The 13,643-nt window shown below is 44.5% G+C and overlaps 2 protein-coding genes across 14 annotated transcripts in view; one reads left to right on the top strand and one right to left on the bottom strand.

Annotated features, from left to right (window-relative positions):
• The window catches only part of PLEKHJ1 (pleckstrin homology domain containing J1), a 56,169-nt gene that overhangs the window by 13,193 nt on the left and 29,333 nt on the right, over nucleotides 1–13,643 (top strand). The window contains exon 6 of one of the 6 annotated variants that reach the window (XM_073324251.1): nucleotides 6,496–10,367. The exons of the other annotated variants lie outside the window; for them this stretch is intronic. Coding sequence (XP_073180352.1) covers nucleotides 6,496–6,597 — 102 coding nt within the window. The 3' untranslated portion in view covers nucleotides 6,598–10,367. Of the gene's footprint in view, nucleotides 1–6,495; nucleotides 10,368–13,643 lie in introns of those variants that run through there. 6 annotated transcript variants of the gene reach the window in all.
• Nucleotides 437–13,643, bottom strand: part of DOT1L (DOT1 like histone lysine methyltransferase) — a 103,786-nt gene continuing 90,579 nt past the window's right edge. For 7 of the 8 annotated variants that reach the window (XM_073324234.2, XM_073324230.2, XM_073324232.2 and 4 more), the window contains 2 exons: nucleotides 12,081–12,702; nucleotides 437–8,682 (listed from right to left, as the gene is read on the bottom strand). In XM_073324234.2, coding sequence (XP_073180335.1) covers nucleotides 12,116–12,702 — 587 coding nt within the window. In that variant the 3' untranslated portion in view covers nucleotides 437–8,682; nucleotides 12,081–12,115. The remainder of the gene's footprint in view (nucleotides 8,683–12,080; nucleotides 12,703–13,643) is intronic. The other variant, XM_073324236.2, reaches the window with a different exon arrangement.

Genomic DNA, 13,643 nt, shown 5'->3' with positions numbered 1-13,643 from the left:
GAATAGTGAGGCCTTTTGTCTCCACTGCAAGATACCCATTGAGCAAATGTTTTTAAACCATCACTTCTGCTCCAGGCAGGAGAGTTTAAGGAAAGCTAAACTAAGTTGAGCAACCAAGTCACTTAGCAAGAGTCAGGGGAAAGCTTTTTGTACTGTGATTTTCAGTTGCTAGCTCCTCAGAAGATCATGTAGTGCTTTATAGGGGAATGGAGGCTCAAAGTGAATATTCTACTGTTACAGCTAGAGTCAAGTCAATTGCCCAGTTACACTCAGTGACAGGAGCCTTGCAGGTCCACTGCTCCAGCAACTGGAGAGTATTGAAGGGGATCTCTGCACTCGTGCTGTAGAGGATACAGAATGCGATCCTCAGCTGAAATGTAAAGAAAGCAAAAAACCCGTCTGCTAAAGTACTGAAGCACCACCACAGTACAATGTATTAAAATACATACATTTTAATATAAAGACAAAACTTCAAAGCATTGTTTCAATTACAAATCAAGGTAAAAGACAAGAAATTAAAGTGGAAGGGAGGGGAGGAAAAAAACTAATTCTTGCATTGTGGAAATTAGAAGGGTGGGTGGAAAATATATATATAATATATATATATATAATATTACATACATATATACACACCAGAAGAATTCACACTAGTTCTATGGAAGAATGACAGGGCAACATACCAGTATAAAAAAAACCAAATAAAGATAAATTAGGGGAAGTTTGAATTTTAAATAATTCAATTTCATAGGCTAAAATGTATAAACTAATTCCTATTCACTAGGAAACATCCCATATCACATGTTTAAGCAAGAAAATGGGTATTTTTTGTTTTAAATCCATTGAAAAATGGATTTTTATTAGTAGTTAAAAGTTTTACTAATCAATTCCTGAGCAACAGCAACTTCATTTGCATTCCTCTGTCCAGTCTCACCCAGCAAGGGCAGACTCCCACTCCTAAAATGCTTTCTTAAAAAGAACAGAGACCTAAAGAATTGGTTTTTAATTTAAAACTGACCACTTCAAGAATTTATATTGGGGGGCAGGAGGGTGGAGCCAAGCAGGCTGGATTAGTCCATTCTGCCTTCTCTTTATTAACACCAGAAATATCACCTTTCCAAAGGACAATTCCACTGCACCAGAAAAGCAACCAGATGTACCTTAGAATCACAGGGTCAAACTTGAGAGAACTTCAGCTTAACATCTTCAAACCTTTACGAAGTGGTTAGGTCATCTTTAATATTGAAATTAAAGCATGAAAACTAAAGAGACTTTGAGACAGTCACAAGCACTAAATAGACAGGAGGGATATTTTCCATTTTAGTATTGGGTTTATGCCCTGAAGTTCCACAACAACAGCATCTGGTATTGCAATATTCAGTCTAAACAGATATTTATAATGCATAAAAGGATAAATAAAATATGGAACAAAATTTAATAAAAAGGTAAATCCAACTCATTCGTGAAAAACAAAGGTCATCTATGGAATTGTTCAGGGGACCGGGGGAAGGGAATTTGAATTAACACAAAAAAATCAGATACTTTTATACTGACTAAATTTATACTTAAAAAACCTCATCTACTGTGATTTCCCTCAGTGCTGCAGAGATAGTTCACAAAAACACTTACTGATTTCTCCCCAAACTGTGATTTAAATAGGTTAAGGTTTTACAGTCCACTGTACAGTTTCCATTTCTTATTAGAAAGCAATAATCGTTCTGAGCTACCAGTGCTCTTAATGCTTTTGGCTCAGGCAAAACAAGAGAAGCAGAATTATTAACAGCAACCACCTATGAGTATTAATTAGGAGAACTCCCTCTAAAGAAAAAGGGTATCAAAATGTTCATGCTTCCAAGCTCTGGTATACACAAGGGTTGCTTTCAATACAGAAAGCAAACTGACTATATGTGGTCAATAAATTCCTAAAAGAGCCCTCACAGCTAGTACAGAGTTAGAAAGCTAATTACAGCTCTTCAGGGAGCAGCACCTGTGACTGAAGTTACATAGCAATCCTGGTTAGACTCTAATGAATAAGGCTACTTCCAGGTCAGTGAAGAAAACTGTCAAGTGTATTGATAGTCCCTGGGGAGGAAATAGCACCATTTTCAGAATGGGTGGAGGGTGGCTTTTATTGTAGGCCTGAAGTCTAGTCAGTGAGGGGAAAATGTGTCCCGAAAACAGCAGCTTATGGGAGACTGCAGCAAGCCCCAGCTCTTGACATCTCCCTCCCCCATTCCAGCAACCATGGGAAAGGTGGGGTGCAGCCTTCAGCTGTGCAGACTGGTGTGTGTGTGTATTGTATCTATATATAAATAGGAAGAGTGATGAGACACGAGCAGTTAAGGGTCTGATCCTGCCAACACTTCCTTGGGGGCATAGCATTTACTACCAGTGAGATACTCCTGGTAGAGGAGTCAGTGTTTGCAGGACCGGGACATAGCAGAAAAATACCACACACACTTTGTGCTGAAGTTACCTCATCCATCCCTCCAGCTACACCACAGGGAGGAATCCTGCTCTCATTGAAGTCAATCTTAAAATTTGCCTGGCTGACTCTAGAGAGAGGGATTGAACCCTGAATTCATCTTACAAACACCCTTGGAAATTGTCTGAGTCTCCCTAGATGTCACAAAGAACTGGGCTCCACGAATGAACTTTTGAGAGAAGGGAATCGTATGTTGGACTTTAAGAAAACAATTGGAAGCGACTGCGTTCCCACAAATAAGCATTCACATTAGCAAGACGTAAGCAGACACCGCGGCATATGGCAGGCATTACAAATTGTCCCTGACACAGCGTGGTTAATGCAGTTCCCTGCCTTGACACACTCCAGCTATCCTGGTCCTAGGACTCTCAGCAAGATGGCAGGATGCTGGGAACAAACGTCATTGAAACCCAATTTACTTTAATGCACAATCCAAGCAGGATTTGAACCCAGGTCTCCAGAGGTGAAAGCAGTTGGCTGTGTGTCACCTTCCCACCTACCCTAACACCTATTTAACCAGAGCTATTGTTAGTTTCTCCAGAAAGGGAAGGTGTGGAAGGGAGGGATTACAGATTTCCTCTACAAGGATCTTTCTTTAAATAAACCCAGCTATCAATAAAGGACTGAATCACCCAAGATAGGAATAAAACTTGCCTCCATTTCGCAAACAGTTTTACAGCTACATCTCCTTCTACCCTCCATTTTTTGTCATCATTTCATCAGTTCCAGTACAAAGGGGAATGAGGGAGGGAGGACTGGGTGTAAATGATGTTCTTTTCCCTGCCTCTCCATCCATTTTTAGCTCCATTTCTGTGCTTAAAAACCAATCTTCTAAGACACGTGACATTTCGATCATTTTTAAACAGATGCCATTTTCCCCAGAAGCAAAAATTACTTCATCCTAGATGTAGACACAAACTTTCACAGCCAAGAGAAAGGCAGGATAAGGCACATGGGCCACTGCAAGCGACACCCAGCTAAAGGTGTGCATGGCCCGAGATGCCGCTTAGCTTAACAACAGCCACATCTGTCAAGCAAATTTGAAGCAACTGCTTGAACTTTGGAATCTGTAGATGAAAGATGCAACGTAAATGCTGGTTTTCACTCCTCTAACAAGAGGGCCTGAAATCTGCTGGTTCAGATGACTTTCTCCAATACCCAAATCAGTGAGTTCAGGGACACTCACTGCTATGCAGCTAACATGACTATATTAAAACAGGCTCTGGCACCTTAATAACTGCACCAATTTAAAACCAAAGCCGTGTGATTTTGGGGGTGGGAAAGTGCGACAGGATGGCATGGACGGGAGCTTTAAAACTCTTGTCTATCCACAGGCCAGCGATAGGCACAATCACTTCAGAAAGCACAACTTGAGTGACAGCAAAAGCAGTCATTGGACAAGATTCTCCCCACCCCCAGTCAACGTACCTACCTGCACAACTGTTATACAGAGGGGAATTCAGCCTACATAGCCCACTCCAATTCTTGGCCTCGCTACTGAAACTGTTCACAAAGCCAATTATCAATGGGGTGAATGCAATTTGTGTTCTAACAGATATTTATCCCCACAGTAAAGGGAGCAAGAATAACTGAAACAACTAGAAAGTCTCATTGTCTTCTTGTGCTACCTGCCATCTCATACGTAGATTGTGCTTTGGGACAGGAGCGCTCTCTCTTACAGCACCTAGTACAAGGGGACCTGATCTACGACCAGCGGCCCTAAGTGCTACCACAATAGTTCACCTAAGTTTGAATTCTTTTAATATGCAATTCTAAAACGGTTGCCTTTAATTCCTGGTTCACCTGACAGTCTAGATTATAAACAAATTGGGAGGAAACAAGCAGGGGAGTGGCACTGCTAACAATAACACCTCTCTCAAGGAGAGAGGGCACCCTCAATGGATCATCTCTGATGTTCATACATATGGGAAGCTTTAAAGAGAGCTGCATGTATCTGTCTCAGGGTTTTTTTTTTTAATGGAAGGTTATGGGATCCTCCATACAAACCCGTAACCAACTCCACTTGAGAGGAGCAAATGACTCAGCACATTTAGGAACAAACCCACTTTCTCCTTCCCTTCCCCCACAATTTGCTGCCCGGTAGTTTCCCCAAATACTTGGGGAAACCATCACTCCTGCAACCTGCACTTAAATGAGTGACGAGATTTAATATCTAGTATTTATGATCCTTCCCAGGAAGATCAATGCACTTTACAAAAAGCAGCCAAGTGCCATTATCCCCATTTTACAGATGAGGAAATACAGGCAGAAACTGATTTGAGAGAGGTCAACCATGTCAACAACAGCCAGGTTTCCAGTTCCATTCCAATGCAGCCCTCATGTACACAAGGGAAAGTGGCCTATTTTCTGGATTCCTCAGCCATAGGTAGCACTGTCCCATATCAGAATTCTTACTGAATGACTAATCCACCGAAAACAGCTAATTTAAATTAATGCCTTGGGAGCTCTCCTAACTTTCTGACACTCCAAGATGTTGTCCAAGGGCTGGGAAAGGCAAACCAGACAACTGGAGCAGATGCACTCTTCCCTTTTTTGGTGGTGTGTAACAACTTGTCTCTGCATCTGCAAACATCTACCCCCCACCTGTTTCACAAAGGGCCACACAGGCTTAGCTCAACACAACATTCAGGAAGTTCGATTTTTTGGCAATGCAGATGCTACAAAATGCATTTTAGCTTCATTATGAGTCCCCCTGCCAGCAGCACCAATGTGAATGAGAAGGAACATTTGTGACAGTAGAAGAATGACTGGGCCAAGCATAGGAAAGTGTAAACCAGAAAGAATTCCTTTCTTGCACTTCACATTTTGGCTTAAATAATATTAAATAAATAAAGTACCACCTCAGGTTACTGAGAACAGGTCTCACAGCTCTGGCACTAAGCTTTCTTCCTAAGGTCACAAATATCCATAAATTTCCAGCCATGCAGATTAGATCTTTATTACTAATGCTTCACGCTTACGTGGGGCTTTTCACCCAGAGATCTCAAAGCAAGGCAAGTATCCTCCTGGTTTTACAGATGGGGAAACATATGGAGATGCTGAACCAATGTGCCCAAGATTACAGTGAATAAGTGAGAGAGCAGGGAGTAAGACCCAGGTCTCTTGCCTGACCCCGGTGCATCATGTGACTCCCCAAAACTTTAAAAATCTATTTCCCAATTTCTCCGTGGAAAAGTGGAGATTCCCAGGGTGCAACATAGAGAAAAAGGGGCCTTTTGGTGAGAAGCAACAGAATTTCATAGCCTTGCCTGCCCCATTACTCTGCCCTGAATCAGGATCAGCCTGCCTGACACTTACCCAGAAGTCCATTTCAGCTGAGATTACTGGGAAGACGAAATCCGCAAGCAAGCAAGGTGCACAGAACACAGAAGGCTGCAACAGTCAAATTTAAAGGAAGAAGCTAACAAAGGCAGAGAAGCTCTGGAATCCCTGCAGGGCCAACTGCCCTCAGAAGCATGTTTGAAACTCACAATACAACAAAGGCTCTCATTAAACCCTTTAGCAAAACAACAGTGCTGAAGAGGCCATGTGCTTTAAGAGGATAATGGCTAGGAAGTGCCGCAGGTCTTGCTCCCATTGCACATGGCCAGGATGGGAATTCATTATCTGGTGAAAGCAGACTGACTCAAGTGATGTCATGCATTTCCCACCCATCTCTTAAATCAGGGATGTAACTGAGACACATAGCGGAGTAAAGCTACGGGCCCTTAAGCAGTTGTTTACACTATTTCACTACCTACCTTTTTTTTAAATCCTCCAAGGTACTGAGTTTGCATTTTGTTGCCTTTAATTGAGATTAAGACTGCTGAGAAGGCCCTGCACCTTTCCGTTACCCAAAGATCTGGATCAGGCTGGCGTTGCCCAATTCACACCTGAACAATAACTGGGTTACATGTTTTCCTGGATTCCAGGACATAACTGTATATGGCTTCCACTAGAAGCTACTGGATGTTTCTCAGCTGCCACTCCCTGAGCATTACTTTCTTTTCTAGGTTCTTTCCCTGCTGCTAGGAATCCAGCTGGATGCATCACCTCCTCCCTCTCCTCTCCCATGCACAAACCAGAAAATGATTAAAAATATTCCTGGAGATTAGGGATAAGGATCAGTCCCTTTAGCGATCAATAATAAAGCAACATTACATTAATAGCTTCTGCACACATGGCACCTTTTGGAGAGGCTGAGACACTTAGGAGTGGAGGGGGTAACCGAGCTTGTTAATTTCTATGCCGTTGCCCGCTATGTGGTCTAGAGGGAAGCAGCCAATTTGAAATACATTGAAGGTGTTCATTGTCAGTCAGGGTACTGCAAATTTCCAGAACAAATTCACTCCTGGGGGAAAGGAAGGAGCTGGTGAGAATAGGAAAGTAGAACACTTCCATCAGCTCCTCTGGACACACAGAACCAGCACAGTACTCACGGAGATACCAACCAAACCAGCCACGGAAGCACAGCACAGGAGAGTGCGAAGAGATATTTGGCCTGCTCCAAGTGCAATTAGGCACTGATTCACGAAGCCCAGCAGTTTGTGACAAAGGGAAACCACACTAGGGAGTTGGTGAGGGAGAGATCAACTCTATAGTGAATGGCTGCTTGCTGGAGGCTACCAAGTGCCTTTGATGCAATACGACCGTATCTCCCCACACAGAACTTAGGCCAGCACGGATTCACTTTAGCACCAGTGTGTTCTGAATCAAGTCACTTTGCTGTAGTGATTCCCCTTCTGTTACTGTGGTTTCCTTCATTGGCGCTTGGTCCAGTCTATGCTGCAGACTGATGTTTATGAACTAATGGATCCTCCTCCCCGTTTTGTGCACTTGAATAAATAAAAAACTTTTTACAAGTTTACTGTGCATCACACAACCTAAAAAATAAACTGAATAAAGTTTATGAAATTTATAAATTTTCATCACATCTATAAAATACGGTCACTGTTCGGAGCGACACTTTTCTGTACACAGAACACCAAGTCACAATACAATTCAAAATGCACCAGTTTGATAGTGTGGCAGCAAGTTAAGCTAGATTGTGGTGTTTTTGTGAACTACCATTTAAACCTATTCAAAGCAAAGAAATACAAAAGCGAATGCACTTAGAAGTCAGTAAAATGTACAAGGCTGAGCCATTTCGGAATCAAGTATCAAAACCTTACTAACAAAATACATTGTACTTCAACAAAAACAACAAGCTGAGCAAATCTGCTGCTATCTGCCCCAGCATAGAAGCTCGGTTTTCAATCTTCCCGATATTGTTAAAAAGGGCCTGACCAACACCAGTGATTATGCACCCTGTTCATATGCCAAATGACACCCCAAAACAAGTTAACAGTCTAGCTACTGAAATTCACAGTGACTTGAGCGCCACCAGAGGCTTTAATGGGCCCAGTGAAGTAGTCTAACAGGACTAGACTTAAGTTATGCTTCTTCTGTTCAAAGTGTCTGAACCAGCTGAGTTTGCACAGGTCAGATCAAGTAATCTAGCTGCCATTCCAGAGGGGAGTATTGCATTCTTGTTTGTAATAAACAATATTAAATGCCTGATAACTGAGCCATAAGCTCTGTTAAAAATAAAAACAACCACCACCCAAAACCAAAGACTGCCATTCTCTGTAGCTCCTGCTTTGCTGTAAACCAATGGACTTTGGTATATGAACAGAGTGAGTTGAATAAATAAAAGCAGACCTTTCTGAGAACTGGGTTTGGCATTGGTCAACCCTCAAATTCAGCACCAAGGATTTGAACTAGAGAGGCACAGTTCTGACGGATGAAATAGCACCGAGAGGAGGCTCTTTACATCTCTGCTGGTGTGCCAGTCCTTTATTATTCAGAGAATGGTTTCAATGAGTTGTGGTTTTTTATGACTTTAGATGGAATAAAATAAGCCAAAATTGTTTTCATTTTTAAAAAAAGATAAATACTTTATCTAAACTATCGACAATACAAACTGGAGCTTTTTTTAAGCATTTTCCTTTGCAGTTATTTTTCAACTCCGATTCACAGTAGAATATTTTCTCTGTTATTTAGGTCTTTTGTTTGTTTGTTTGTTTGTTTACTTTGTCCAGTAGTAAGAGAGTAGAAACCCCTGCCAGGCCAGGCGAGCACCTTTCAGTGGAAGCTGAGTGAAGTTGGTCCACGTTGTCCTTGCATAGGTCACATTGGGTTGAGGTAGAAATCCTAGTTACCTGTGGGACAGGAGGAGAGGAAGAGACCCATCTAAATTAGATGCATCAAATCAAGTGTGTGCCAGAAATGTCATTTACTATATAGTTCTTAGACCTTCTGTTAGCCAGGATCAACAGGGACAGAAAGAAGAACAATCCATGTGTTGATATCAGTCAAAATCAGAGATAGATGACAACTCAACAGGTCTCTTCCATCACACCTCAACCCTTCTCGGGCTGTGCAATCATGAAATTTGATCCCTTGTTCCTAGATTTAGGCTGCAGTTCAAAAAGGTAAACACGCAAGTAGTCCTATTGAAGATATGGGGATTATTCATGTGTTTAAATCAGGCATATGGAGCCTGATCCAAAGCCCATTGGAAGTCAATTGCAGCCTTTCCATTGGCTTCAGTGATGGACTTTGGATCAGGACTATGCTTAAGTACCATGCTGAACTGGGGGCTTAGATATTTGTCTGCGTTGACCTCTTCATCTGCTGGCCTAGGCACCTCCATGTGTCAAATCCAGGGCCACAGTTCCTAGTTTGCTCTACATCTAGCTTCTGTGTTTATAAACCTCTGGTGCTGCCTCTTCCCCCCCGTAATGTCTTGTCATTTAGATTGGAAGCACTTTGAGGCAGAAACTATCTAATGAATTTGTACAGTGCACCAAGGAGTCCTAATTTCAGGTGTGGTTTACTTAATAAAAATAAGGTATTTTCACAGTGCTCATACCCACGTCATGCAGCTATAAACAAAGGACCCCAAAAACGTAACCACAGTCACATCTAGACGGTCCCGAATACAAGAATTCCTGTCATTGAAAACTGCTGAGGTTCTGCCCTTTGGTTTTGTTCTGCAGCAGGACGAAACTAAGACCTTTTGAAAGCTTTCCCCCCAAAACAGAGAAAGCTCCCTGCACTCAGTGACCCTGTGGATAGGACAGTTACCTGGGATGGGGGAGAGAGGTTCAAGACCCTGCCTGAACCCAGATCCTAGGTGAGTGCTCTGTCTAGCTGATTATTCTGCGGAGTGGGTCTCTTCCCCTGCAACCTGAGACACCTTCCAGATAACAGCTTTGTCTAAACCAATGCCTGTCTGCAAAAAGTTTCAATTTTGATAAACTGGCATTTTCTAATGAAAAAATATTCATAAAAAATCCCTCCCATTCTATTCACACCCCTCCTCTCCAAATTCAATTTTCCATCCATAGCCCCCGCCCCCCGTTTCCTCAAGCCTATTTTCCAGCCACCACCCTATTCCACTTTATAATTCAGGACTGTTTACATCTTCCGCTGACTCCAACTGCTGCTGTAACTCTAGACAAGTTACTTGACTTCCCTGCTTCAGCTTCCCCCATCAGCAAATCTGGAGGTAACTTACCTATATCACAAGGGTGTTGTGAGGATTTGATCACATTTGGAGAACAATATGACGGTGAACACACTATCTACATGCAAAGTGTTTGATAAGAATCTCAAGTGTACTGTAATTTAGTCAAATGCCACAAAAGGCAAAGGGTGTTACCCTCTACTGCAGAGATGGGCAAACTTTTTGGCCCAAGGGCCAGATCAGGGTTGCAAAACGGTATGGAGGGCCAGGTAGGGAAGGCTGTGCCTCCCCAAACAGCCTGGCCCCTGCCCCCATCTGCGTCCTCCCACTTCCCGCCCCCTGACTGCCCCCCTCAGAACCCCTGACCCATCCAACCCCCCCTGCTACTTGTCCCCTGACCGCCCCCTCCCAGGACCCCCCACCCCAAACTGCCTCCCCAGGACCCCACCCCCTATCCAACCCCCCCACTCCCTATCCCCTGACTGCCCCGACCCCTTTCCACACCCCCACCCCAACAGGCCCGCCGGGACCTCTGACCCATCCAACCACCACCCCACTCCTTGTCCCCTGACCGCCCCCCTCCCTAACTATCCCCCCCCGGACCCCACCCACTATCCAGCCCCCCCGCTCCCTGTCTCCTGGTGCCCCCCAACCTCCACCCTATCCAACCGCCCCCTGCCCCTTATCCAACTCCACCCGCCCCACTACCACGCCGCTCAGAGTGGCAGGACAGGCTTATTGGAAAGCCTGGCAGGTAGGCAGGCACAAGACGCATTGCTGCGGGAGAGGGGGGACAGCATTCCCAACCGGGAGCTCAAGGGCCGGGCAGGACGGTCCCGCGGGCCAGATGTGACTTGTGGGCTGTAGTTTGCCCACCTCTGCTCTACTCGATGTACTTCTGTATCAGAGGATAGCAGCAGCATCAAGGACCTGCAGGAGGGCTTAACTAGGCAATCCTGAACTGCATTATAAAAGCCAAGGTTTTCATAAGGACAATATGAGACTTTCTGGTTGTGCATATCATTCTGCAGCTGCTCTGAAAGATTCTTTGACACTTGCTTTACTGTTATGCATGCTTGCACACACCTTCCAGAGTTTTTCTCTCTTCCACAGCCTCATTCCTTACTTAGCTTGGGCTAGATTTTAGCACAGGGTATTCCACTAACTAACCTAGCATAGTCAATCTAGCAAGCCCAAGACTGCCAAGGCAGGCAACAGCCCAATGGCTGATGCAATCTGTTCGTGCTTTACCTATCAGGGACAGGAAGCAGACTTCCCGCTTTATTCTTATCTAATTCAAATGATAATCACAGGCAGATTATACAGAGAATTATTAGATCAGGTTGCCACTATGAGGCAGACATGAGTCACCAGGCTGCTTTTGTAACTCCACTTTCCACAGCACTCTGCTTAGGCTCACAGTATCTGCAACCCTCCACTAGATCATCCTTATTCAGTTGTTTCCAAGGGGGGGGGGGGGAGGGTTGTAGCCTATGGCCTAGAGTTCTCCTTTGTTACCCATAGAGGGCAAATTTGGTATGATGCCACAAAACCGTCACCACGCTGCCACCTACTGTCAAAGCAGCAACAACATGCAAGGTAATGACATGCCGACCTGCATGGGAGCACACCCTGTTGTGAGGGAGATAACCCTGCAAAACGCAGAGTGGGCAGCAAAACCCTGAAGGGCTGTAGCTCAAGTCAGATGCTTGGAAAAGATGAACAATCAGCTTCTCTTCCTAATTTTTCTCATGCTCTCAAAGCGGCACATATTCTAAAGTATTCAAGCCATGGTACTGCAGGAAACGTTGCTTCAAATAATGTAAATGGGCCATTGCAGCTCCCCCGGCCTGACCACAACGTTCCTGGATACCAGGTGAGTTACAGCATGGGCACTCAGTGTGTCGAGAAGTCCTGACTCCCAAAACTGAGGCCTGGAGATTACCTGCTCTCCAAATTTTATTGGGATCTCTAAGTCAAAGAACCTGTCCCCACCCCGCTTCCAAGCTCAGTTATGGGCTGATGGCTGAAAAGGAAAGGAAGGTCATTTAGTATCTTGTACAAACCTCCTGTTTTCTCTAGCCTTACCTTACAAAATAAGAACTGTTAGCTAAGCAAGCTCTTTATCGTGGCTTAACCCCAGAAAGGTGCGAAGCGTAAGGAGACTGCATGCCAAGTGTAACCCACATAGCGGACGCGCCGGTGGCGTTGGGCTGCGGGATCGTGGGCGCGGTCTGTGCCAACGCCAAACGGGGCAGAGGTGGGTGATGGACTGTAAAGGAGGGACGGGAAGTTTTGTGCTGAAGAGAAGCTAGCTTCAGAGACAGAGCAGCGTTAGCGGATTGGACAGAAGCAGCAGAAGAGGATGGTAAAAAAGCATCATTAGCTGGGATGGACGGCAAGTTCTGCAGGAGCGCAGGCTCAGAGTGAGAAGCGAGTAATGGAGGAGGGGGGGGCAATGAAACATTAGGAGTGGGGGGAGCAGGGGTATGAAAAACAGCTTGCACTGGTGCTCTGTTCAGGTGCGGGGCAGCTCTGTTCTCACTGGACGTTACTAAGCTAGAGGAGGGGGACTGGAAGGATGAGGTGCTGGCAACAGCCTGCAGAGGGTTTAAGCTTAGCATTGTGCTGCTAGAAACAGCACTGCTGCTGAAACTGGCTCCAAACTGATGAGAAGAGGAGGCAGAAGGCACCGCATGGTTAAAAATACCTGCAAACAGGAGAAAGAAACTCAGCTTCAGCAGATGGGCTTTGTACAGTCACAAGTGACAAGAGAAACCAACAAAAAGCCAAAAAAAGCAAAATTATAGCAGTTACAGCCCCATACAAAATACGCAGCATGAAATAGCAGCAAGCAATGAGAGATAATGGTGCAGGCCAGGAAGTACAAGAGTCACTTACCTTCCTACTGCCAGCCTGTAAATGCCATGGGGAACAATGGCCAGACCCAAGAGAAAGCAGACCTTTTAATTCTATGCCACATGGGTAAGCTTTTGATGAGATTATCCAGGCACTAGAGTTCTTTACCTGAAGACTCAAATGACTGCTGTTCCCTCCTGCTTACCCACTTACAAGGCTGCAAAGCCAGAGAGTGAATATCCAGCAAATCTAAAACGCTAAGAGGTGAGAGTTAGGATTTCCCAACATGGTGCATGAATGATTATGGGCAGGACCTGTCTGAACCTGCCAATACTACAGGGTTAAAGGAAGATTCTTTCCTATCTGCTTCCACTAGTTTGCCTCATGAGAACAGCAGCACAGAATGCTAGAGGTCCACATGGCATTTGCCATTCCTGGCCCAGAAACGCACTCTTATCAGTCTCAGTTCAAGAGCCAGCAGAATCCTACACAAATCCCATCAGCTTCTCATCTGAAAAGGATACAGATATTCAGCACAAACAAGGAAGAGGGAGAAAGAATCTTATGTCCTAATCTCAACCTTCACTGAAGCTGACAAGTCAGATATCCTTAACTATTCAGAGAGGGCAGCACGGCACGTTAAACCTTTAGACCTGCAGGGAGACCTAAACTAGTTCCAGCATAGCGACAACTGACGCAACCGCGTGTTATGAAATCAGAACATCTAGGTGCATTCCCATTTCCTTTCATCTTAGTTCTATGTTCATCTAGCAGAAAGAAAGCTGATTATTC

The sequence above is a fragment of the Lepidochelys kempii genome, chromosome 25 (genome assembly GCF_965140285.1).
Source record: "Lepidochelys kempii isolate rLepKem1 chromosome 25, rLepKem1.hap1, whole genome shotgun sequence".
NCBI lineage: Eukaryota > Metazoa > Chordata > Testudines > Cheloniidae > Lepidochelys > Lepidochelys kempii.
This window is presented reverse-complemented; position numbering and strand designations above follow the sequence as displayed.